At 32.6% G+C, this 27255-nt stretch overlaps 1 protein-coding gene across 1 annotated transcript in view; it reads right to left on the bottom strand.

Moving 5' to 3' along the window:
• The window catches only part of LOC106663275 (fat-like cadherin-related tumor suppressor homolog), a 128006-nt gene that overhangs the window by 17815 nt on the left and 82936 nt on the right, over positions 1-27255 (bottom strand). Inside the window, exons 2-21 of the mRNA XM_024229586.1 lie at positions 20777-20883; positions 15156-15354; positions 14766-14827; positions 13312-13467; positions 12795-12947; positions 12510-12723; positions 12302-12441; positions 11331-11572; positions 11027-11271; positions 10779-10965; positions 9014-9167; positions 8621-8873; positions 8333-8553; positions 7158-7351; positions 6803-7070; positions 3831-3989; positions 3258-3429; positions 2903-3127; positions 294-530; positions 26-223 (exon numbers count right to left, since the gene is read on the bottom strand). Of these exons, the coding sequence (XP_024085354.1) occupies positions 26-223; positions 294-530; positions 2903-3127; positions 3258-3429; positions 3831-3989; positions 6803-7070; positions 7158-7351; positions 8333-8553; positions 8621-8873; positions 9014-9167; positions 10779-10965; positions 11027-11271; positions 11331-11572; positions 12302-12441; positions 12510-12723; positions 12795-12947; positions 13312-13467; positions 14766-14827; positions 15156-15354; positions 20777-20883 (3786 nt within the window). The remainder of the gene's footprint in view (positions 1-25; positions 224-293; positions 531-2902; positions 3128-3257; positions 3430-3830; positions 3990-6802; positions 7071-7157; positions 7352-8332; positions 8554-8620; positions 8874-9013; positions 9168-10778; positions 10966-11026; positions 11272-11330; positions 11573-12301; positions 12442-12509; positions 12724-12794; positions 12948-13311; positions 13468-14765; positions 14828-15155; positions 15355-20776; positions 20884-27255) is intronic.

Below are 27255 nucleotides of genomic sequence, written 5' to 3'. Positions count from 1 at the left end.
GACAAATGGAAATGCTATAAAGTACCTTTAATCCAAACATGCACTGAGCTCGACAGATTAGGAATACCGCAGTCGGTAGCGATTGCAACTATGTGATGTAGAGTTTGTGTTTCATGGTCTAAAGAGCGTTTTAAATATATCGAACCATCTTCAGGATCAATATGAAAGTTTTCCGTTGTGTTATTATCGTTCTTCAGTGAATATCTAATTTTCGCATTTAAACCTACAATTTCGTTCGATTATAATTTATCTTTTATTCCGCCTACAGCGAATAAGTTCACTGAATAACTCACCCGTATCATTGTCGTGAGCAGTTAATTTTAATATGATTGTCCCGAACGGTGCAGCTTCAGATACAGATACATTGTAAGCATCATCCATGAATTCTGGAGGGCTATCGTTTACATCGAGAACTAGAACGTTTACTGGTACATCGGCTGAGACACCAGATACACTATCTGTCGCCCTTATATAAAGGGCATATTCTTGTTGCGTCTCATAGTCTAGCTCATCCACCACATACAGTCCACCTAATGAATTCAAGACAAGTAACAGCAAATTAATAGATATACACTTACTATATAACTGTATTATTTTATTTAAAAAAAGATTTTTTTTATAAAAATAAATTACATAGCTAAAATTTGAATAAACAATAATAATATAAAGAAAAACTGTATAAATAAAACGATTACAGTAAAATAAAGTAAAACATCAGTGATGATGAAAAAATAAATCATTAGAAAGGCAAAACATTTTGGGAAAAACAAATTATTTTTTTATTTTTCCAAAAATTTGTATTCAAGGTTTTGGGGATGCAAAAATGAATATCTACTTGGTTTTGTTGTTTATTGCACCAACCACTAAGTAAAAATTGTATTTGTCATCTAGTCAAAGCAAAATAGGTTAAACCATTTTTTTCTAGCAAGAAGCAAAGTCTATATTTGTTCTTTGTGCCCGAAACCTGAATACAAATTTCTAGGGAAAAAAACTTTTTCTCTTAAATTTTTGTTCTTGCAAATGCAAGGGATTTTTTCTGAAAATCGCAAAAATGGTGATAACTTTGAAACGACTACACCAATCTACTGGATACGTTACAGTAGTCTAGAGCCTTATAAACATAATGTAATAGCAAAAACTTTGCTTTTGTAAATAAATTACAAGTAATTAGGTTTTTAGTTGAGATAAAAAAGTCAGTGTCATGAGCGGGATTTTTTATCTCAACTAAAAACCTTAATTGAATGATATTAATTGGTCAAGCGGACCACGAAAAATAGTGAATTTAATAAATTACAAGGTATATAAAATAATTGAAATTTTTTTTGTTGATTTCATCCTTTATTATTTTCTCACTTATACTGACACAAAACCCAAATCTTGGCATAGTCTGAAAGAAGAGAGAATAAGCTTTATGACAGTTTGATTTCGTGGTCCGATTGACCAAATAACATCTTTCAATTAATTAATCTTTGTATAAAGTATTGGATGAGATAAAAAGTCAATGGCACGAGCGGGATTCGAACCCACGATCTTCGGCTTGATACGTCGCTGCTCTACCACTTGAGCTATCGTGACCTCGATCCACTCGGACACCAACTTCCCATCTCAACCGCACCTTTTGAATTTTCCCTCCGATCGAGGTCACTATAGCTCAAGTGGTAGAGCAGCGGTGTATCTAGCCGAAGATCGTGGGTTTGAATCCCGCTCGTGCCATTGCCTTTTTTTATCTCAACTAAAAACCTTAATTAATTGTAAAGTATTATTTCGTCAAGCGGACCACGAAATTAGTGAATTTAGTTGTAATAACATTGAATTTGGATAAAATCCAGAGGAGTTATGAATTTTTAAGTGGAACACTGGAAATCGGCAAGAGAAAAAATTCCCCCGACTAATCCAGCCAAAATGTCTTATTTTTTGTTTGCTAAAAAATTAAGTATTTAAGGGCTTTAAAAGGTGCTTAAAATGAACCCAAATTGTGTTTACAAATACTTTTTTTATTGGGTTGTCCGGAAAATAATGCAGGATTTTAAGTTTNATGGGAAATTATTTTGATTAAAGAACATTGCTTTAAAGTAACTAGTTTCTTTTTTTTTGTTTAATACCAAAATCCTGCATTATTTTCCGGACAACCCAATAGCTTACTGATAGAGTATTTTCACTTCTGCAATTTTTTAATATATTTATTCTCATTTAATTCAGTTGCATGTTATTTTCTTATCCTAGGTAATAAAACAATGCAATTGATATATAATAATCTTGAAACGCATACAAAACAAAAACATAAAAACATATTTAATAAACTATATAAATTACATATTTTTTCTAAGTTCCTTAAAACTTAAAATAATAACAATAATCAAAGTATTCTGTTTTTATTTCCATTTAAATGAACGTATTTTTTATATTTTTGAAAACAAAATACTTATTTATTATTGTGATTTTTAAAAAATGAATTATTATATACTTACATGGACCATTACCACTGTCAGAGGCTGTGAAATAAAACAAACCAAGAAATATTAAAACCACACCCAAGTATGAAATTCTTAAAAGAAATGAGAAGTCAATTAGTACTAAAGTAACCTTATCGTAACGATAAGAATTTTCTGTCAATTTGAAAATGTTAGCAAAAGAAAGGAAATCAAATATATGAAATTCTACTACTATTAGAAAAGAAAAACAAATAGGTAAGTATATTATTAATCAAATTGGTTATTATCTAGAATGCTTCAACAACTGAAGAAAGTTTATTAATGATATTAGTAAAAACAAGATCTCATGAAATCGTAAGAAATTTTTTTTGCAATCTTTTACAATTTTTTTTCTTCGTAATCAATGAAAATATATATTTCTATTTGTCTTAAACCAAACAATTTACAACAATGGATAAATTCTGACGTACCTGTATTGAAGTCGACAGCAAACTTCTCGTCATTATTGCCACTAACAATAGAATAAATCAATTTTCTTCCTAATGGCGATTCTGCTTGTATAGAAATCGATAAAGGAGAATGAAGATCTATATTTTCTAGTGTAGACACTGTGTAAAACTGTTTGTCAAAAATCGGCATTGATCTATCCATAACTTTCACGACAACGTTAACTTTAGTTGAGCAAGGTGTACTCCCTAACAAATTAATATTATTAAGTACATAAATAAACAGAAACAGAATGCGTATTAAAATACATTTATCTGTATAATCAACCACTCGTGACATACAGTATAAATATGATCATATAAACACCACAACACTTACCTCCATCATAAGCAGCTATAATTAATTGGTACTCTCTATTATGTCCTTCTAATGCTTGTTTTGGTGTAACTTCTCCTGTTTTCCTGCATACTTTAAACAGATCACCGCTTCCTCTTATAAGTTCATAACGAACTTCTCCGTTTTCTCCTTTATCTAAATCTATCGCATGCACCTAGTAAAAAAATAATTAATCAATCATCATAATGCAAATGTTTAGAGTAAATTATTGACTTTTATTGGGTTGTCCGGAAAATAATGCAGGATTTTGGTATTAAACAAAAAAAAAGAAACTAGTTACTTTAAAGCAATGTTCTTTAATCAAAATAATTTCCCNAATAAGTGTTGACATTCATACAAATGAGTAATCCTGTAAACGTAAACAGAATATTTTATATAGATTTTTTTTAATGAAAACTTAAAATCCTGCATTATTTTCCGGACAACCCAATATTTACATCATGTAAAACTACCTATAACCTAATTCTCCAAATCATCACTGAGTACGAAAAGAAAATATTGCTTCGTTTTTATTATTTAATCTGCATTAAGTTTAGTTATAAAAAAAAAAATTACCTTTGTGATTACATCTCCTTTCTTGGCATCGACTGACACAACAGCATAATACGGTAAATTGACAAACATCGGGCAATTATCATTTATATCTAAAACGGTGACATTTACTGCCACATGGGCGACTCGAATTTCATCTTCCCTTGACTCTTTACTTCTTGTCTAAAAAAATACAGATACAGATTTTTAAAGTATAAAACATAAACTTACTTATAATTAAACAAGAGCAATACAATATGGATAACGATCCGTCCGCTGGTGGTTTATGCCAAAAAATGTACGAATAACAGAAAAGAAAAATAGAATTCTCATAGAACAAACAATACAAAAGAAAAACCAAGTAAAAACAGAAGAAACACAGAAAAATTGTTAAAGTAATATAATATATAAAATTATACGTCCAAGCATACTGCACATGAATCAGAGCATCAGAGCCATTCATACTTTGAAGGAAGCCTAACACAACAGTCCCAAAATATGAAAAATGTTTTTCACTCAAGATTTAATGTTCGAATAATAATAACCAAAATAAGAGTTATAAAGAAAATTATTCCTGCATTTCCCTTGATCCATACTGCCAAAATTAAGGTTTTAAGTTGAGATAAAAAAGTCAGTGTCACGAGTCAGTGTCGAACCCACGACCTTCGGCCAGATACGCCGCTACTCTACCGCTTGAGCTATCGTGACTTCGACCTTGCCTTTATCTCAACTTAAAACTTTAATTAATTTAATGTAATTAATTGGTCAAGCGGACCACGAAAAATAGTGAATTTAATGAATTGAAATGAAGTACACTTTACTAAAGCTCTCCGTGGCCATTTCATTTGTCGCCGAGAATCCAATCCGATTACACGACATTTGAAAAATGGCAAATAGGAGGGAAAATTCAAAAAGGTGGGGTTGAGATGGGGAGTTGGTGTTGGAGTGGATCAAAATCACGATAGCTCAAGTGGTAGAGTAGCGGCGTATCAAGCTGAAGGTCGTGGGTTCGAATCCCACTCGTGACACTGACTTTTTTATCTGAACTTAAAACCTTAATTAATTTAATGTTATTAATTGGTCAAGCGGACCACGAAAAATAGTGAATTTAAAAAAACAATTAAGCCCTGTGAAGGTAGACCCTTATTCTAGTTGATAGTGATCGACCTCCGTAGTTTAAATTGATGTATTGGATCTTCTTGAGGTCATTTTTTTTTCTTTTCGTTTTTTCGTTTTTTATTCACCTGTAAAATGACCTCAAGAAGATCCAATACATCAATGCAGACCCTTATAATTTTCATTTTGCAGATCAAAGATTGTCATGTCATGTTTAAGCTTCTTGTAAATTTTAAATTGTTTATAGTGTGGGCACTTAACAACATTGATTTCATTTAATAGATTGCGGAAGTGATCTCGAAGAGAAGACATATTATCCAACGAGAGGGATTCATCAAGATTGTGCTTCCGGAACATAACATGCCGGTGAGAAAATCATGAGGTCGCTGTGACTTCAGTCGCCGCAATTTTAGACAAATTTCCTTCATGTGCCTTCAATAATTTCAGCACAGTTTTCCAATAAAATATGTTTGGATGTTTTGCATGCCTCAAAAGTTTGGTAACAGAAAATGCAAGGAGTTGATAAAGAAAACAACAATTTACATAATTTTAAGCTGTAGCTTACTATAAGCTAGCCCCAAACTTGCCTAATGGCTCTAGAAAAACATAAAATTTACTTTCAGTTGCATTCCAAGACATTAAGATGTAGAAGAAATGAACAGGATGACCAATTAATCAAAAAAGTACTTTCACTCATGGGACTAGAACTAGGTGCATTGAAGATTGCCAAAGTTAGAGTGGGAAAAATGACTTGAGAAAGAAAAGCTCAAGCACTGGATAAAAGCAAAGGATCAGGCAAGCTAAAAGATTTATAAATCTCCCAGAATGGAAAGTGAAGGAATGTCAGCAGGCAAAATTGAAGAAACATGTTGACTCTTACTGTATGTGAGGAACTAGCCCGTATACGGTACAGCCACTTTGGTAAGGCAATTCTCATGCCAGGAAAAGTGTGTGAAGAGGCACCAGAGGTACTTAGTTTTGTGAGGAAAAGCTTTCTATCCACGGTATGATCATCATCATATGGGTTACACAATAGTCCTAAATCGACCTCTACCACATATAACATAATATAACCTGAGGGGGGAGATTATTTTTTGCAAACTCGCGAGTGATCAGATTTTGTTTAAAACTATTTTAGCAGTGGAAGTCTTTGATTAAGTGTGGGGACAATGACAAACAGGGAGTTCATATAACAATCAGATACGTTAGACTTAAATCGTCAATGGTCCACGTAACAGGACAGAGGGAGTCCATCCAAAAAGAGATCAAACAAAATTGGGCATAGCAAGCAACCCTGTCTAACCCCGGGATTGAACCCTGAAAAATTCAGAGCCTTCCTGTCTCTATACCCAAGAAGGCAAGACCAAGAAAAGAGAATGGAGTATACAGAAAATTTTACTAGAAAAACATAGATTACTCAGTTTAACTTTAGAGAGGTCGTGACTGTATACAGCTTGTTTTTTTTCTCTCTTATGTCTTGAAGATTTTGCCAAACCACACCTAATTTCTAATCTCAAAATAACCTATAAGGGACAGATGGATAGACATGGCCATTTATGAAGGGTCAATGGGCAATCTTTCTTCAAATAGGAAAAACCATCAATGGAGAACAGAAATCAAAACTACCCTGCGTGACTTGTTAGTTTTTTAAACTGTTTATTTCACTATTTTCCCCCTGTCAATTATGCAATTATCCCTTTTAAGCATTTAAAATATTTAACTCAATGAATTTTGAACTCTTTTCTATACACTAGAAGTGTCTGGCTAACAAGGTTTGACAAACAGATCCACATTTTTAAGGGGTGATTCTTAGTGGTTAGAAGAAAAAAAAGATTTGACTTAAATAAGTTAAGTTAGTTTTTTTTAATATTTTAATTTACCTGGACTATCAGTTGATAGCGTTCTTGGTGTTCTCTATCAAATCTTACACCTGTTGTTCTCAATGCACCCGAAGTAGGTCCAATAGTAAAATATGGTGATGGGTTTAGTATCGAAAAAGTTAAATGCTCATTCAAATGGCTTCCTAATACAGTAACTACAGCTACGGTTATTGATTTCGTCGAATTTTCAAGTACAGATCCATGATAAATTGATCTTTGAAATTTCAATCCTGAATCTTGGCTGTGTTCCCAGGTAATGTACACCATCCTGAAATTGCATTTTAAATAAGAAAACACAATACAAATTTGCTAATACTACTGTTAATAATACAAATAGGATTATGCATTAACTTACGCTTCATCAACAAATTTTCCATCGGTGACAGCTACTCTAAGTCTATGTGGTGCGGTTTTGGCACCACTGATTGGATCGTGAACAGTAATGATTCCTGTTTCAGACCCGATACTATAAACATTATCCACATTACCTGAGCGTATAGAAAAAGAGAGTTTTGTAATGTTTGCTGAATCTTTGTCAGTGGCATTCAGCTAAAACAAAATAGGTTTTACGTTATTAATAAATGTTTATTTATGCTGTAGTAACTAGTAGGGATCGGATTTATATGCATTCACATGTTTTTTTTCTGAACCTTGTACACCATTTTAAAAATTTTTATTTATTATTATTTGGAGGTCATGAGATGCGGTCTGGTTTTTTAAATTTATTGTTAAATAAACCCCATTTCATTTTATGTATTTGTAGATATTTAGAGGATTTATCATATAATTATATATTTTATCTTAATTTACATATTTTGGTCTATAAATAAAATAAAAAGTCCACATCTAACCCCCCCCATGCCAGAGGCAAATAATCCTGCCTGAACAACCCCCGATGCGGCATCACTTCAAGAATAACAAGGATATAAGACAATAATTATAAATAGATAGTCTGGCAGAAAGTGTACATGCCAGTCTAAGTGCTCTACTGACCTATCACACTCGCAACATTTATTGTTCCTCAATCTTATCTTAAATAAGTGGTACAGAGCTGATTTTGGTTAAACTGAAGCCTACATAGCAAAGAACCTTCTGGATTGATGGATCTTGGTAAACGATGATATGGATTAGATGCTGGTTGCCTTGACATAAGTAAAAATTATTCCATGTTTGCGGAGTGAAAAGCAATTATTTTGTCAACCCATAGTTTTGTTTAAAGTGTCAGACGAATCGACCATGTTTTCAATCATGAATAATCGGTTTGGTCTTGATGAAAGAAAAAAAAAATTCAATTGTTACTGCCAAGTTTTCGACCTATTTTAAGGTCAAATCAGTGCAAAAATATATCTACAAATTGACATAATGCCAATTGGTCGAAATCTTGGTTGTAACAACTGAATTTTTTTTTCTATCAAGAACATACCTTGAACCCTTAAGTAATAGAATTAAACATATTTTATATTTTATTTCACTTATAAATCCTGTCCCTGATAACTAGAATCTTTTACAAAATGAACATGTTATACAAACCTGCAGAACTGCAATATTTGCGTAAGTTGGTGTTAGGATAGACGTATTGTAAATGCGTTGAGAAAATTTTGGGCTGCAGTCATTAATATCATTCACTTTTATCACAACTTTAGCAAGCGTTTCTGAAGAAAGGCGAGGTTTTCCTAAGTCGGTGACTTTTACGTGGAATTCTATTAACGGATCTGTTTCATGATCTAATGTTGCTATTGTTCTTATTGCACCTATAAAATATTAATGTTGGTTTGAGCAAATAAAAAAAAAATAATAATACAATATTGTCGATTGAACCTGTTGTAGAATCAATGTGAAACCATCTCTGAGGCCCTGGTTCAACAATGTCGTATTGCAATAAAGCATTCAGCTGAGAATCTTCATCTGAAGCCGCTAATACAAGATGGGAACTTTGATTATAAAATACAAGCGAAGCGATAGGCGCTCCTTCATTGATCCACCCTTGGTATAAAGTTTCACGAAAATAAGGAGGATTATCATTTCTGTCCATTAGGTGCACAACAACATGACACACAGCTTTAGCACCAGCCTAAACATAAAATTATTATAAAAAAATTCTTCTACAACTAGCATGAACATATTAGAATACTCCACCATGTTTGTAGCAGTAGCAGTTAGATTATAAACTTTATTTTTTTCATAATCTAAAGGAGTATTTGTATATATAACACCAGTAGTAGGATTGACGTAAAATGCATTGTCCACATTTCCTTGCACTATTTCATAATGTAATGATGATGTACTTCTAGCTTCAAGGTGCTTCACTACAATTCTTGCTGGCTCATTCTCGTATAATTCTGCTGCAACTTCCCTTCGGGTAAATCTACAAAGAAATTTCTCATTTTACTATTGCACGCATGTAGAATATATTAAGGCCCTTTGGGGTAAGTAAAATGGGTAAAATTTGGTGGAAGAGTTTTAATTGACAGCCACAGAATTAAGGCCATTTACACAAGTAAGTCTTTTTAATCAAAAAATTGTAGGTGGGGGATTTAATTGGCAGCCACTAGGTATGAACAAAGAAACTGCTGAGGCCCCTTTGCACAGGTAAGTTTTTTTATCCAAAAATTGTAGGTGGGGGATTTAATTGGCAGCCACTAGGTATAAACACAGAAACTGTCAAGGCCCCTGCACAGGTAAGTTTTTTTATCCAAAAATTGTAGGTGGGGGATTTAATTGGCAGCCACTAGGTATAAACACAGAAACTGTCAAGGCCCCTTTACACAAGTAAGTCTTTTTTATCAAAAAATTGAAGGTGGGGGTTTTAATTGGCAGCCACTAGGTATAAACACAGAAACTGTCAAGGCCACTTTGCACAGGTAAGTTTTTTTATCAAAAAATTGAAGGTGGGGGATTTAATTGGCAGCCACTAGGTATAAACACAGAAACTGTCAAGGCCCCTTTGCACAGGTAAGTTTTTTTTATCAAAAAATTGTAGGTGGGGGTTTTAATTGGCAACCACTAGGTATGAACACAGAAAGTGACAAGGCCCTTTTACACGAATAAGTTTTTCGATCAAATCTTTGAATAAAAAAATAAATAATAGGTAATTTGAATTGACATACCACCAGGTGGGAATGTACAGAAAATATTAAAGTTCCCTTTTTATAAAATGGATCGGAAAAGATTATTATTTTAAATTGATTTATAATTTTTATGTAAAGCATGACTGAAATTAAAAATTAGTGTCACAAGCAGGACTCAAATCCGTGACTTTTGGCTCAATATGCCGCTGATCTAACCACTTGTGGTGTCGTGACCTCGTCCTGCTTGTGCGACTAATTGTTCATTTCAACCACACTTTACACAACAATTTTAAATAATATAAATAATTACTTTGGTTAACTAGGACCAACTAAAAACATATAGATATTATTATTTATTGGCTGCAGGATCTGTGATAGTTTGAGTCGGCGTATGACTTCAATTGCTGCAAATCCCTTGATTTTTTTATTTTATTTTTATTGTTTATAGTAAAAAAAAAAATTAACAGCGTTATTTGTCTTCTTTCTATATGTATTTTTTCATAAAAATGTCATTAATTTGTTTTTTAATTATGGGATTTTGGGTTGCAGGTACCCAAAGGTTAACTGCTTTCTGGATACGAATATTGGCAGCACAAAACAATTGGTTTATTCAGATATCATAAATGTTGACAATGTTTGTGCTAAAGACACTACATAGCATAATTCACAAATTCATTTTTTTTTCATTACACAAAATAAGTTAAGTTTTTAAGCTAAACATTATTTATGTTTATTGTTATATTATTATATTTCATCTACATGAGGAGCACTGTTAACTCTTAGATCAAACATTTCCAACGTGCTGATATTTTTGATGAAACAACTTAGTCCTTTTACATGAGGTTGAAAAAAAAAAAAAAAAACTTACTCATGTAAAAGGGCCTTTACAAATCCAAGCAAATTATTACCTTGGTGGCGCATTGTCTGCCATCACAACTATGATATGAACTGGTATAGTACTAGCTAATGGAGGATTTCCAGAATCCGAGGCTTTTATTATAAGCATGTACTCATTCATTATACTAATATCCAAATCCCTTGCTACATTGATACTTCCAATTACTGGATCCAAAAAGAATGCATTGCCCACATTTCCTAAAAGATGTCAACACGTTAATACAATTTATATAACTATATATTAAAAATCACAACTTACCAGATTGTAAGGAATATACAACCTTGGCATTTATGCCATGATCTTTATCGACTGCATTTAAAGAAAGAACAGTAGTACCAATCGGCGATGTTTCGAAAACTCGTCCTTGCATAATAGACACGCTGAATTCAGGAGCGTGATCGTTTGCATCATTAACTTTAATGATTACTCTTGCAAAATTTCTTTTTGCTGGAGTTGCTTGATCTTTTACCATGACTGTAATAATATGTTCTGCTATCGTTTCTCTATAAAAAGACAAAATAATTATTTAAAGAAAAATTATTCATTAATTAATCTAGTTTACCTATCCAGTGGTTTTGCAACGGAAAGAGAACCGGTCTGATAATCTACTTTAAACAAATGAAGCGATGAAGGGCTTTGAGCATTGTACAAACTGTAAACAACTTTGCTATCCCGATCAGCATCAGTAGCTGTTAGTTTTACAACCTCTGTTCCAGGCACAGAACTTTCGGATATGTTGGCAGTATAAATAGGTTTAGAAAATATGGGACGGTATTCGTTAATATCAACAACAGATACAAAAACCTACAACAGAAAAGATACATAATTGAATTAACACTACTGTCAAGAATATGTTGTGAATGAATGTAAGAAGATGTATTTTCACATGTTTGTTATGGCAATAATTTGTAATGTGTGGTGATTAGTGACTGTTTGTCGATGATTATTCAGAAATCGTGAGATGCGGTCTGGTGTGATGTAGGTTTCAGAAAAACATTTTCTTTATCGTGCCAATGTTTCGATCTTTATTGAGNCGCACCTTTTGAATTTTCCCTCCTTTTTGCCATTTTTCAAATGTCGTGTAATCGGATTGGATTCTCGACGACAAATGAAATGACCACGGAGAGCTTTAGTGAAGTATACTTCATTTTAAATCATTAAATTCAATAATTTTTTGGTCCGCTTGACCAATTAATATATTATAATTAATTAAGGTTATGTAGTTGAGATAAAAAAGTCAATGACACGAGCGGGATTCGAACCCACGATCTTCGGCTTGATACGCCGCTGCTCTACCACTTGAGCTATCATGATTAATTATAATATATTAATTGGTCAAGCAGACCACTAAATTAGTGAATTTAATAGTAAATAATATTGATTAATATTCCATTTACACAATTTCTATGTAAAATGTAAATGTTAGCTATTATGTAAAAATTACCTGAATCGATACAATTACTCAAAGGAGAGAAGTCATATATACAAGTAATACCATAATGCGAAATATATTAAAAAAAATTTAAATTTTACCTGAGTGTATGCATTGTATATTCCATCAGTAACTTTGATGGTTAAATTGTACTTAGACTGAACTTCCCAGTCTAGTCGTTTCGCTAAGAGTATGCTACCTTCGTCACCGACTATCATAAATTCTGAGCGAGGGTCGCCGTCTTTAAGGAAAGGAAATTAACTATAAGATTATTTGATGGACAAATGAATATCAACAATATGTTATTACCTATAATATTGTACCAAAGGACATCACCGTCTAAATCGTCACACTGTATTAAAATAACTAAAAATCCAACTGAATCGCTTTCTTGAACTGAAACATGTTGGTCTTTGGTCTTACAGTCTGGTGGATGTTTGGAATCGTCAGGTAATGGAAGGACTCGAACCGAGATTTTTGCTATGGCAGATTTATTAGGCTTTCCTTGATCTGTAGCTCGTACCTTTATAAAATAATTTTTTTGTATAACATTAATAAAATACTCATTGATTAGATAACAGATACAATACATACTAATAAATCATATTCTTCTCCATGCTGAAATGAACTTAGGGAATAAATTGCTCCAGCCGTGGGGTGGATTTTAAATTTGTTTTTCCCTCTGCCAGACATAACTTCGTAGAATATGGAAGAATTATTTCCTAAATCATTGTCGATAGCTATGATCTGAAAATATTATGATATAGGTTAATATGTAATAAGCAATTCTAAATTTGTGGAAAATTATAAAGTACATTATATTAAGCCAATCAAACTTAATGAAATTTAAGTATTAATCTGTACAAATAGATAAAATAAACATGTACCCTAAATAGATGATCTCCCGTTTCATGTTCTGGAAAACTTTCCCATGTTCCGTTAATGATAAGTGTCTCTAAGCCAACATCCATTTCACTTGAACTGGACTAAAATAATACAATTTATTCCATTAGTTTTTGATAAAAACAAATATAATTTATTGAAAAACCATACACACGATTAAAAAAAAAAAAAAAATCGGAAAATCGTAGAAAAAATGATAAAAGCTCACCTGAATAAGAGGTGCTTCATGATGCCTTGTTTCAGGAATGTGAATGTTATAAAATTTATATTGGAAATGTGGACTGTTGTCATTTTCATCGTCTATGGTAATTACCACTCGTGTTGAACTATGCAGTGGAGGTGTTCCATCATCAGTTAATGTAATCTGAAAGTAATATCACAGAAAATATAGATATCCATTTGAGGAAAATAAAGTAAAATATAAAATTAAGTAAATAAATATAAACAGAAAATCAATAAAAAGAAAGTCATGGATATGTAATTTAACCCAAACTCTACCTAACCTCAACCCTACCTAGCCTAACCTTACTTAACCCGCCCTTAAACGTTAAATGTTAGGAGTTGACCTCATTGTCAAGAGCTTTTCGTTAATCTTCGTTAAGACCAAAGGTTTGTCTAGGATTTCCATGTTTATCCTTCAGGCCTAGACTTTTTAACTTCCAGGAGTAGGAATTTTAGCCTCCTACATCTTTTCACCAACAGAGAACATTTTCCACCATTTCTTCTTTTTCTAGCCATAACTGTACAGATTTGTTTGTGCTGAAGTATTAATGATTTACACAGGGATGTTAAGATCCCAGAGGTAATGATGGAAATCCAAAAATTTGTTGTCAAACAACAGTCTTGCCCTAATATCATCTGCTTCAAATGAATACATGTGCTTCTGTAGCCTGCAATGTCAGCAGTCATACTATCATGCTAATCCTAACATTTCATAGCTTTTTGCACTTCTGCCATTAATTTCTGCGATGGTCCTCTGATGAAATTTTTTGCATTATCACATCCCTAATACTTAGCCAACCTAGCCTAGCCTAAACTAACTCCTCTCTAACACCAACTCTACTATGAAACTGAATCCCTAAAGGTTAAAAGGAATTGCCCTTGATGAACTTCGCACTTGGTCTATTGTGCAATCTCCATTATTATCTAGAGCTCTTAGTTAAACTTAAGGCTTTTCTTCCCCCAGGAGTAGGAATCTCAGCCTACTTAGGTCTTCACACCACCGGAGGACATATTCCACTGTTCCTGGCACTATCTGCTTATTGAATCTATACATATGCCTCTGTAGACTCCAGTGTCAAGTTAGCAGTCCTACTATTCTAGTTTTAGTAGTTTTGTGTACAGTTTTTGTGTTGGCCATTTGATGAACTCTTTTACATTAACCTGTCCTTAACCTTATCCTAACCCAACCCAAAAAAGTGTATACAGCTAAAAAAATATCCATGTTAAAATTTTAATTAAATCTGGTCATTACTTTTCAATTGAAGTAGTTATTCATAAAAGTTAACATATTAGTCATAGGACAATTTTATTACTGTACTAATTCCCAGAAGAAAAAAAATTATTTAATTACATTATATACATAAAATTGATAAGAAAAATGTTTTGGTATTTTCTTCTAAACAAAATGTGTGATTAATTGTTAACATGCAAAATTATTACCTCCAAAACATGTTCTGCTTGATATTCTCGATCTAATTTTCTTCCAGTTGTAGAGATGACACCTAAAATAAAGCAGTATTATTATATCTTATTATAACAAAAATAAAAGTAAATAAGACAAAACAGTTTTCTTCAAATGTTAATGTAACTTGTAAGAAATAAAAGCTTTTTATGGGAAAAAATGTTTCAAAGTTTATGTTGCATTTATTTATGAAAAGCTATTTTGTTAAGCAAGCGATTTATTAACAAAGTTTAATGAAGATTATGAAAGATAAATGAAACTTTAAATAAACAGTTTTTACCAAATATTATTCACAACCACAATTCCTAAATGAAAAATTTTTACGTTTCTGTCAATCATATTAGACACCAAAAAGCTATTCATATTACCAGTGCGAGTGTCGATGGAAAAGAAACTCTCTGGATTTCCAGACGTTATCCTGTACAAAATTGTAGGGGAATCGGGATCTGTAGCTGTTATTTGGATTACAGGTGTTCCAGGTGGTGAGTTTTCCATAATATGAGGATAGTAAACCGGTTCCTTAGTCAGTGGAGCATTGTCGTTCACATTTTTGATTTCCACATAGACCTGAAATCGGTAGAGATTAAAATTTACAAAAATTATAACAAGAACAAAAAAAGTATTATGATATAGTTAGAAACACTCTATTTCTTCATAGAAATGATAGATTTAATAATTTAAAAGCTAGTATAAAATATAGGTATATTTTATCTCATGTTTAAGAAAGAAAAAATCAATAATTGGATGTTTGCACACCGATTGTATAACGACCACGACCAAACTGTAATTATATTACATTCTGTCATCATTCATTTAAGTGTCTTCCATCCTCTGCATACATAAATCAATGAATTTGTCCAATAGAATTCATATGAAAATTATTGGATAAGCATGGAGGTTAAAAATTTAAAGGGGATATCTTACAAAAAAGTATGGCATTGACTATTACTGTAATTACCCCTAACCATCCCTAACCATTACTGACTAAAAACGTTGACAAATTAAATGGAAATTCAAGCAATGGGGTAGCAAATTGTTAGCCTGGGTTAGGTTTGAATTTAATTGGCCATTTGAGGAAAAAGCTTCTGATTTGTTGTTGATTACTCAGGGGTCATCAATGTCTTCATAGTCACTGTTTACATGAAAATGTTCTATTGTCTTTCATACGTATTAGACTAGGTGAATTAATGAATTTTAAGAGAACGTTTAGTTCATTAATTAAACGGAAATATCCCTTAGAGCTCTGTAAACACTCTTTGTGGAAAACAATATCATTTTGACACATTGTTTATGGAACAGCCTAAACCTTAATTGATCCTAAATGATTCTAGTGAAAGATAATAAACTCGATGATCATTAACATCATGACATTGTCAATTACTGCGACTAACAAGGAAAATTTAAAAACAATATCAAAATATTTTCAAGCAAATTAAGACTAACGCTAACTAATAAAAATCGTCTGCCAAGTAAGTGGACAGTACAAATTTCTCACATTTTGTGCATACGCATGTACATATGTTAATCTGTTTGCAATGAAATTCATAGGGGAACATCTAGAAAGCGACTCACATAATCTGTGAAATTTCTTTAGAATCCGACAAATGATTTCAGAGATATAGCTGTATAATCGATTTTACGTTAATGCATAAGCATGCATGTTTTTCCGATTGGTATAAAATTAATAGGGGATCATCTAAAAAGCAATCTACCTAATACCTGAAATTATTAAGAATCTGACAAACTGTTTCAACAATATAGCTGTGAAACAGATTTTATGTTTTCATGCACATGTGCGTATGTTTATCCGATTAGTATAAAATTAATAAGGGATCATCTAGAGGGCAGCTCGCATAATCCCTGAAAATTGCATAAGAATCCAACAAATGATTTCAGAGATGTACTTGATTTCATAAAAATTCGTCTCATGGTTTCGGAGTTATGACGGTTCCAAGGAATTGTCCAACTCATAAAACACACAGAAACAGCAGGGTTGTTTTATTGTATGTAGTGCTGATGTTGTTGTGTACCCTGGTGTGTGTTAAGAGTGAATGTATTTATTAGCATGAATGTGTAAGAGGGTCGATGGCGGAATATGAATACCCCATCAACATAAAACACACAGAAACAGCAGGGTTGTTTTATTGTATGTAGTGCTGATGTTGTTGTGTACCCTGGTGTGTGTTAAGAGTGAATGTATTTATTAGCATGAATGTGTAAGAGGGTCGATGGCGGAATATTGAGTACCCCATCAACATAAAACACACAGAAACAACAGGGTTGTTTTATTGTATGTAGTACTGATGTTGTTGTGTACCCTGGTGTCCGTTAACAGTGAATGTATTTATTAGCATGAATGTGTAAGAGGGTCGATGGCGGAATATTGAGTACCCCATCAACATAAAACACACAGAAACAACAGGGTTGTTTTATTGTATGTAGTACTGATGTTGTTGTGTACCCTGGTGTCCGTTAACAGTGAATGTATTTATTAGCATGAATGTGTAAGAGGGTCGATGGCGGAATATGAATACCCCATCAACTCTCAATTAGATTAGTATAATAGGCGTAAAGGGTAATGATCAATTATTCCCTGAGTGAATGGTATGTGAATAAGAAAGAATTTATTTAAGAGTAAGTAGGTTTGGATTAAGAAACTGACTGTGATGAGAGCTGGAATGACATAGCTGTTGGTTGATAGCCCCTGGGACCCGACCTCGGCGGCTGGACGGATAAGACTGAAGACTGAATGGATGATTCTGGTCTCATCATTTTGTGTATAATGTATAGTGGGAGAGGGCCAATGGTAAAATATTGAGTACCACATCAATATTGGGGGTTAATCGAAGAGCCATGGAAGGATATTGAGTACACCAGTACCCTTGGTGTTGAGCGAATGGCATGTAATACGAATCATTTTAGAATGAGTTAAGTAAGGGCCTGTTAATATTTAAAGACTGCATGCGTTGGGGGCTGAAATGGCCTAGCTGTTGACAGCATTTGGCAGTTAGTCTGAGATTTGTAAATAAATATTTTAGGTAATTTAAATAATAATTATATTTTTTGGAGCAAGTACTCATTTCAAGGTTATATATCAGTTAATTTGTAGGATAAGAAATTAATAGGATCGTATTAATTGAGATTTGATGATGATTAGATATCTAAAAGTTAACTACAGTAAACCGTAAAGTAGGCAAAAAACAAAAAAAATCATTAACGAACATTTCAATTCGTTTTAAGCACCCTTTAAAGCCCTTTAATACAAATTTTTAAATCAAAATCAAATAAAAACTAGACATTTCTGCTCGATTGCCGGAGGCAATTTTTTCTCTCAACAATATTCGGTGATATATTTACAAATTCATAACACCTCCGAATTTTATCCAAATTCACTGTTAAAAAAAACCGTTGTAAAACTTAACCTCTCTTCTTTCAGGCTATATCAACAAATTTTGGGTTTTATTTTATTATAAATGAGAAAAATAAGAATGAAATGGACAAAAACCTCTGAAACATTTTATAGCTCAAATTCTGGTTTACTTTCAATGGCCACGTTTATGCCATTTATGTATAGGTTATTGGATTCTAAACCGTTGCAAATTTTCTCTTGGTTCAGCAGAATCATTTCAATGTTATCACCATTTTTGTGATTTTCGGGAAAAATTCAAAGCGAAATATTATTTTTTGTTTAATGTTGTTTTCGTCTTTTTTCCGGTATTTTTTTTTTCATTCTCTGTTTTGTTTCTTTTTTTCATTTAGTGTATGTTGGAACTGTACAGATGTCCTATTTGTTGTACTTTTTATTTGTTTTGGAAAAAACAAAAATGTTAAACATCACAAAAGCGAGGGTACGATTCCTTATAAAAAAATATGTAGATGACACTATAATAATTGTGCATACAGATGTCCTATTAATGAAAATTAATGAAAAATGTGTATCGACTGTATTTCTGGCTAAAAAAAGAAAATATGTATATATTTTAGTCTACTTGACCTTAAACAGTTTTGGGCACAAGCACTGTTCAGGTTTTAATTTTCAAGTTACGTTCAAGCAACAATGAAGTTTTAATTTTTAATTTTTTTAAATTATTTTAATAACCCAAAATACGATTGAGTTGCATTTGCTTATTATTTCGGTTCTTAACGGAATCAATTTAAACAATTATTACTGAATTTTGCAATCAGCTTAATTATAATACACTGACAGGCCAAAAATTCCACCCACTTGTAATATAACGTGATTTGTATATATTTTTATGTATTAATCAAAGTTTCACGTTTTTTAACGTGTAATAATTGAATCTTTGTCCAAAATAGTAAAAAAATGTAAATTGCTAAGGAAAATGAAAAAAAAAAATAATAAAACAGACTGAAAAATTTGTTTTACTTTTGTTTTAGATTTTTAATTAACATTTCAAAATCACGTATTTCCTCCTCCTACCTTAATTACATCTCGAAGACGCCTCGGTATACATTTTACCCGTCTGGAAATGTCTCTTTGCTGGAGGTTAGCCCATTCTTCACGAAGAATCCTTTCAAGGTCGTGGAGTGTAGCAGAAAGTGATGGACGTGCTCTTATTCGTCCTTTGAGGTTATCCCATAAATGTTCGATGGGGTTCAAGTCTGGAGAACGGACTGGCTAGGCTATGACCAAGATGTTATGCTTTTGAAGGTACGTTTGCACTATGCGAGCGACGTGTGGACGGGCATTACCGTGCATTAGAATAGGATTGTCGCTGATTTCATCGAGGATAGGCAACGCACGATGTTCCAAAATTTCATCCACATACCGAGTGGCCGTAAAAGACCCTCTACGAAAAACGACCAACTATGTGCGACTCACACCTCACTGAGCTACACTGAAAAGGTTGACTCTGGTAAAAATTAAAGGCTTCGTACCTTTCATTTTGCCTTCTCCACACTCTTTCACGCCCATCTGGAGATTGTAGAGCAAATCTACATTCATCTTTAAAAAGTACAGCAGACCAAAGATCAATGACTGTGTTCTCGAGCAAATGCGAGCCGTGCAACTCCGGGTGTTCTGGTCAATTCCGGTCCTCTTACGGGGCGAAAAGCCATCAGACCATACTGATTTAATCTTCTTCGAGCAGTGCGTTCAGAAATTTGGACTCCTCGAAATTCCTGGAGCTGACGAATCGCATCAACAACAGTAAGGTGCCAAGGTGCCGGTTTCGCAAAATTCTCAAAGTCAAAATACGGTCATCCTGTGGTTCTGTTACCCTACCCTTCTATGGTAGAATCCATCCAGGAAACGTCCATCATCAATAAGTGCCAGACCACATTCAAAGACCTCATCACTAAGTGGCCTTTTTAAGTTTAAAATGTGAAATTAATTATTAAGAAATCGTGAGATGCGGTCTGGACCGCATCTCACGATTTCTGAATAATTATCGATTAACGGTCACTAATCACCACACATTTGAAATTAAGAAAACAAATATGAAACCTAAAGAGTTTATTGTTTCATAATTCAAATGAGACTGAATAAATATTTTAAATTCCGTAAAAATAAAAATAAAAAATAAAAAGAATACATTGAAAAATCCTTTATCCATGTTTTGGATTAAGGATTAAGTATGTTTACCTCTATTGATATTCCCAATTTAAAACATAGCATACAAAAACTTATTGATAAAAACAATGAGACAAATTGAGGGCAGTTTTCTTTTATCGAGAAAATGCAAAAAAATCAATTTGGTGGAATTTTTTTCCTGTCAGTATATGATCAAAAGTTTGTACCTCCAGTGTTGAATAAAAAAAGTATATATTTTAGTCTACTTGACCTTAAACCGTTCTTAAGCAAAAGCTCTTTAGTTTTAATTTTTTAAATTTATTTTTATTATTTTAATAATCACAAATACAATTGGGTTGCTTTTGCTTGGTTTTTCGGTCTTAACAGGATAAATTTAAACAATTATTACTGAACTGTACATTCAGCTTAATTATAATATGGTCAAAAGTTTGTTACCTCCAGTGTTGAATAAAGAGGAACCACGCCGTAATCTTGGGCGACAACTGTAAGCCAGTAATGTGTCTTTGTCTCAGTATCAAAAACACTTGTTGTGCGGATATTTCCTGTAAAAAAAAAAAAATCATCAGAACTTCATATTAAAACCAGAAAAGAAAAACATAAAAAGTAAATCTTTATGGAGGTATTGGTAGAAATAAAAAAAGTCAGTGTCACGAGCGGGATTCGAACCCACGACCTTCGGCTAAATACGCCGCTGCTCTACCACCTGAGCGGATCGAAGGTCGTGGGTTCGAATCCCGCTCGTCACACGAATTTTTTTCATCTCAACCAATATCTTACATAAAGATTAATTAATTGAAATAATTAAAGAATCTTTTTGCAAATATAGTAAATGTGGATAAACCAATTCAATTTGGAATCAAATATGTAATAAATTGTAATAACGTTAGCTTATATCACCAGCTTATTGAAGTAGAACTGTATTTTATCTGGTTTATACAAATAATTAATAAAATTGGCCGTAAAATAGAATAACACCTAATGTAATGGTGTTTTGATTCGAAAGTTTATTGTTTACTATCACAGATTGTTTTCTCATTTTAGTTAAATGTATACAGAAGTTAAGTGCAACCCCTTTGATGCCATAATATTGATATTTGCTCGAATTTATTGACCAACTGTGTTGTTTTTTTCTAAATTTTCGTATACATAATTTATAACTTCTTTAAAAAATGGAAACCATGTCTATAACCAAACTGTGTGGGAGGCAGTTTTTAGTAGTTGTGGGTTTGAATCCCCGGCATAGCCCATGGAATTTTAATTGAGTAAAATATGAAAAAAACAAGTATTGTAAAGTAGTTTTGACCCCACGTCCTTGGCACCTAACGGTCGAGGTTAAGTCTTAACGTTAAGCCCTTCTGTACGAAAGAGTTCCGTACATGATCAATTTCTGGGAATAAAAGAAATAGGTGATCATAACACATGAAAAAATGTCAGAAAATAATTGATTTGATGTTTATTTCAAAGGCGAGCATTTTTATTTTTGTCCATCATATATCAATTGAAATATTTTATTACAGTCTTAATCGAATGTTTCAAAAGAGTTTTCAGTTTGTTTCTCAATTTTTTTTATGGAATAAATCAAATTGAATAATTGATGAGACCAACAAAAATATATCTTAAAGTTGGTTATCATTCCTCATGTATTATTTATCTTCTTTATGAAGTATTTAGTTTAAAACTTGTTTCAAAGAAATTTTGAGGGGTTTTTCTCAATTTTTATTGAAATGAATAATTACGAATTGCAAAAATGCCAAATACCCTAATCAAACTGCGTTGGTTCAAATCTGACTTGCAATTAAAGTTTATGTATTTAATTTTAAATTTTAGTTTTTATTAAATCCATTAGAGTTCGTGGTCCGATTGACCAATTAACTTTTTCCAATTAATTAATCTTTGTGAAAGGTATTGGTAGAGATAAAAAAGCAAGTGCCACGAGCGGGATTCGAACCCACGACCCTTGGCTAAATACGCCGCTGCTCTACCACTTGAGTTACTAGTTACTAGCTATACAGTAAATGTCGGTGTTTTTGGAAAAATGTATAAGTATCCAGCAGCCCTGCTTAAAATTGGAAGTCAGGAGTACATCTCTAATTTTATTTTTTGAAAAATTTAAAACCCGTCCAATATTTCGGAGAGAGAAATTCGGATTTTCGCGAACATACAATACAATTCATTAGAGTTCGTGGTCCGATTGGCCGAATAATGTTTTTCAATTAATTAATTTTTATATAAGGTATTTGTTGAGATAAAAAAGTCAGTGTCAACAGTGGGATTCGAACCCACGACCTTCGGCTAAATACGCCGCTGCTCTACCATTTGAGCTATTGTGACTTCGATCCGATCAAGACCAATGATGTTATTTTATAATTTAAAAAAACTCAAATCTCTCTAATCAAGGAAGAATTATTTTTTCTACTTATACAATTTTACATAACTTGTAATTTTAATTGTAACTAATTTTTATGTTATATCTTGAAAAATATGATAAAAACTATTTTAAACTTAAAAAATCTCCAATGAAAAGAAGAAGAATCTTTTATTTTTATATTTAATTTTATTATTTAATTATACAGGAATTCTACTTTGCATGCTTATACATCATACCACCCTTTAAGTTTTTGAATGCTGTAAAGAAAGCATTAATTTAAAGTTAAAAAGAATTAATTTAATATAAAAAGGGTATTTTGAAGTTAAAAAGGGTCAATTTGACGGGAAAAAATATATACACACATGTTATAAAAATTTTAAAACCTTAAACAAAAAAGTGAAATTAGGATTATCTATTCGAGAAGACAAGCACAGTGCAATCCTCTTTTTATAAAATTGAAAGCAATGACAATTTCGGCCCTACATGTGTTTTAAAATTAAAAAAAAAAAAAAAACAATTTGAAAAAACCTTCGAAACATGCAATATAAAAATGTGAAATTATGATTCTTGTTTAATCCGTTTTGTGAAAATAGTAAACAGTCAATAATCCTCTTTAGGAATATAAATAATATACCTACCAAATAAAATAAAAGAACTTTCTATCAACCAATTTATAAATTTAATCAGAAAACAATTTATAATAATCCGAAGTACACTGTTCAAGAAGATTTTAAATTGTATCCATGACCTGTAATCTGATGATGAGTTAACATAAACTTATCTAGCATAAATAAAAACCTTCTATTCTAAAAAATACAAGTCGGACCCCCCGCTACTTGCAAGTTTTTAAAACTTAACCTGTATTGTCTTAACAGACTCAGTGTTCGGTCTTGAGAAACTGGTACAAAGTAAGTATCCACTTAATTAACAAGCCACATACGTGTAATTAGATAGAGCCATTAGCTACTCCAGACCAGCTACAACGCCGGTGAAACTTTAAAAATGAATGTTTACACTTTAGCCTTGTATCGAGACGTATCTTGTTATAAAGGCTTATTGGTCTTTTAAAGTTGTATTGGGTTGGTGCAAAATTAATGCACGTTTGAAAATTTGTTTTATTTTCGTAGGAACTTGTCATGTAAACAAAGCTAATTTATGGATTTTAATGAATACTTTAACTGTTATCTTACATACAAAACAGATTAGTTTCCATTGAATCTTATAAGAGAGAGAACCTACGAAATTAAATATGTCCAAACTAGGTTTTCGTCAAGTTTATTTATACAATTTAAAGTTGGGCGACTTGCGCGAAACTGAATAAAATTTTTTTTCATCTCAACTAAAAACCTTAATTAATTGTCATGTATTGATTGGTCAAGTGGACCACGAAAATAGTGAACTAAATAAAAAAGTAAATAAAACAAACATAAAAAAACGCGAAATTATCACAGGAGAGAAATATTGCCAAGAAATTGACAAAATGCACGTGAAACTGCAACATCTTTGTCCATTGGTAAACCGTAATGGGCCGATTCTTCTTCTCGATAACTCCAGGCTACAAGACGCAAGCCAACCCTGCGGAAACTTAAGCACTTAGGATTGAAACCTCCATATTCACCCGACCTCTCGCTTACAGACCTCCACTTTTTAAGCCGGGAACACACTTACCCGATGCAACGCTATGCGAGCTACCCGACGCCTTTTGGTAGGGTGTGCATGTCTGTGCGGCGTCAAGCTCAGGCCACGTACAGTCAAATATCGTGTATCACAAATCAGTATCACAATCGCAACGCCTCTTTTATTCTCAATGCGCAATTTTGAGCAAAACCTTGTAATAAATTGTTAATTAAATTTTATGAGCACAACCATGTAATAAATTGTTTGCTAAACTTAATTGTTTTAAATAAAGTTATTCCGGTGTTTCAATAAATTTTCTGCCTAACCATCACAATTAAATAATTTTTATAAAAACTTATGAATTTTTGATCTCATTTGGCTTACATTAAAATAGGAATGTTGTAATTAATATAACGACAAAATTACATATACTTTGCTAGAAGTAAGCTACAAAATATATGAGTGTCCTGTTCTGAATTTTATGAGCAAAACCGTGTAATAAATTTTTAGTTAAACTCATAATATCAAAAAATGCTACTCGGTGCTTTGATCAATTTTCTACTACACCATTAAAATTATTTAAAAAAAAAAACTAATGATTTTTTGATCTCGGTTAATGGTTTACATTAAAATAAGTATGTTGTAATTAATATAACGACAATAATACATGTAGTTTGAATAAAAATATGAGTGTCCGGTTCTTTTGTCTCTGACTGTACTCGATGCGACCCGACGAAACTCTGGACAGTGGGGATCGCGTAGAGCCAGGAACACACTTACCCGATGCTACGCCGTGCGACGCTACCCGACGCAAATCGAAACTTCGATTTTCCGTAAGGTTACCCCTGTGCACATCTACCCGACGCTCTGCGATCCCCACTGTCCAGATTTTCGTCGGGTCGCATCGAGTACAGTCGAAGACAAAAGAACAGGAAAATCATATTTTTATTCAAACTACATGTATTATTGTCGTTGTATTAATTACAACATACTTATTTTAATATAAACCAAATTAACTGTGATTAAAAATTAATTATCGGGTAAGTGTGTTCTCAGCATTAGGCGTTTTGATCACTTTTTGAGGGATACATTTATTTGAGAAGGCGGTGAAGCCGAAAACGCATTCCAAAAATTTATTGTGAGTCGAAATAAATTTAGTAAAAATGTACAGATTGTGATGGAAAATATTTCGAATAAACGTTCTTTATTTTATAAAAACAAAAAATAGTTATTTTTGCACCAGCTAAATATTTTTTTACGTGAAAACATTTTTCGGATATTTCATTCAAAAAGTCCGTCGATATTTTCGATCACCATTTAATAAAGTGTAATTTCTTTCAGGAAAGGATAAACAAAAATAAATCAAACGCGAAAATAAAAGGGGAAAATCTCAATGTAGCACTCTTTCAAAGTAAATAGAAATAGGAAGGTAGAATGGTTTTAATATTCAGTTGAACATCAGCCCCCACCAGTTGGCCGCCTACAAAACGAGGGTTCCACCGCATCGTTTGGATTTTTCCTCCCTTCATATTCTTACTTAAACATCCCTGAAAACGGAGTTTCCACACTGTTTTCTAACAGGGGCCCCTTCTAATAAATAACTTACAGATCCCATTCGAAAGCCATATAGAAAGTTGTTACAATTTTCTGCGTATTTGTTACCTTTGTGAATTACAATACGTTAGAATAATTTATTAATCTTTTTCATTATTATTATTTTTTTTTTGTATTCCGAATGAAGAAGTAACCGTCATTATACAAGGCGATTAGCCGGGAACACACTTACCCGACGCCTTGTCGCGTTTTGGTAGGGTGTGCACATCTATGCGACGTCAAGCGCACGCCACGTACAGTCACACAGCGTGTATCACAATCGCAACGCCTCTTTTGATCTTAATGTACTATTTTCAGCAAAACCTTGTAATAAATTGTTAGTTAAATTTTATGAGCACAACCATGTAATAAATTGTTAGTTAAATTTAATTGTTTTAAATAAAGTTATCCGGGTGTTTTGTTAAATTTTCTGCTTAACCATCATAATTAAATAATTTTTATAAAAACTCACGGATTTTTGATCTCGTTTAATTTGGTTTACATTAAAATAGCATGTTTTAATTAATATAACGACAGAATTACATATACATAGTTTGAAATAAACTACAAAAAATATGAGTGTCCTGTTCTGACGCTACTCGACGAAAATGGCGTAATTTTATGAGCAAAACCTTTATTACACGGTTTTGCTCATAAAATTACACGATATCGAAAAATGGTATTCCGGTGTGTTGATCACTTTTCTACCAAACTATTACAATTAATTAAAAAACTAATGAATTTTTGATCTCGGTTAATTTGGTTTATATTAAAATAAATACGTCGTAATTAATATAACGACAATAATGCATGTAGTTTGAATAAAAATATGAGTGTCCGGTTCTTTTGTCTTTGACTGTACTCGATGCTACACGACGAAAATCTGGACGTTGTGGATCACATAATGTAGAGTAGGGTGGCGTTGCATAGCATGGGGCAGATGTGCACGGAGGTAATAAAATCTTATGGAAAAATGGACTTCGGATTTATGTCGGGTAGTGTCGCATGGGATACATTGGGTGTGTTCCCGCTGTTCACTACTCATAAAACAATGTTCTTGGGCAGCTTCTACAACTCAAATGTGACAAAAACGTTCGTATGGTCCGATTCTAAACCTTTTCGCTGTTGATTTTGTTTTTTCAACTATCTACAATACTACTATCATAAATCTACTCGTAGCACTTAAACTGTTCATTTTTGGGGAATAAAAAAAATCATTGTAAGAGCGTCAAAATTCCTTTAAGAAGACACCTTTCTAGAACATTCAATTTGATTTTTGGTAAAAAGCAAACACTAAATTTTACAAAAACTGCTACATTTACAAATTGGTAAAAAA

Source organism: Cimex lectularius, unplaced genomic scaffold (assembly GCF_000648675.2).
Source record: "Cimex lectularius strain Harlan isolate CLEC.00 unplaced genomic scaffold, Clec_2.1 scaffold310, whole genome shotgun sequence".
NCBI classification, from domain to species: Eukaryota; Metazoa; Arthropoda; class Insecta; order Hemiptera; family Cimicidae; genus Cimex; species Cimex lectularius.
The sequence above is the reverse complement of the archived record's forward strand: the minus strand, read 5'-3'. Positions and strand labels throughout refer to the sequence as shown.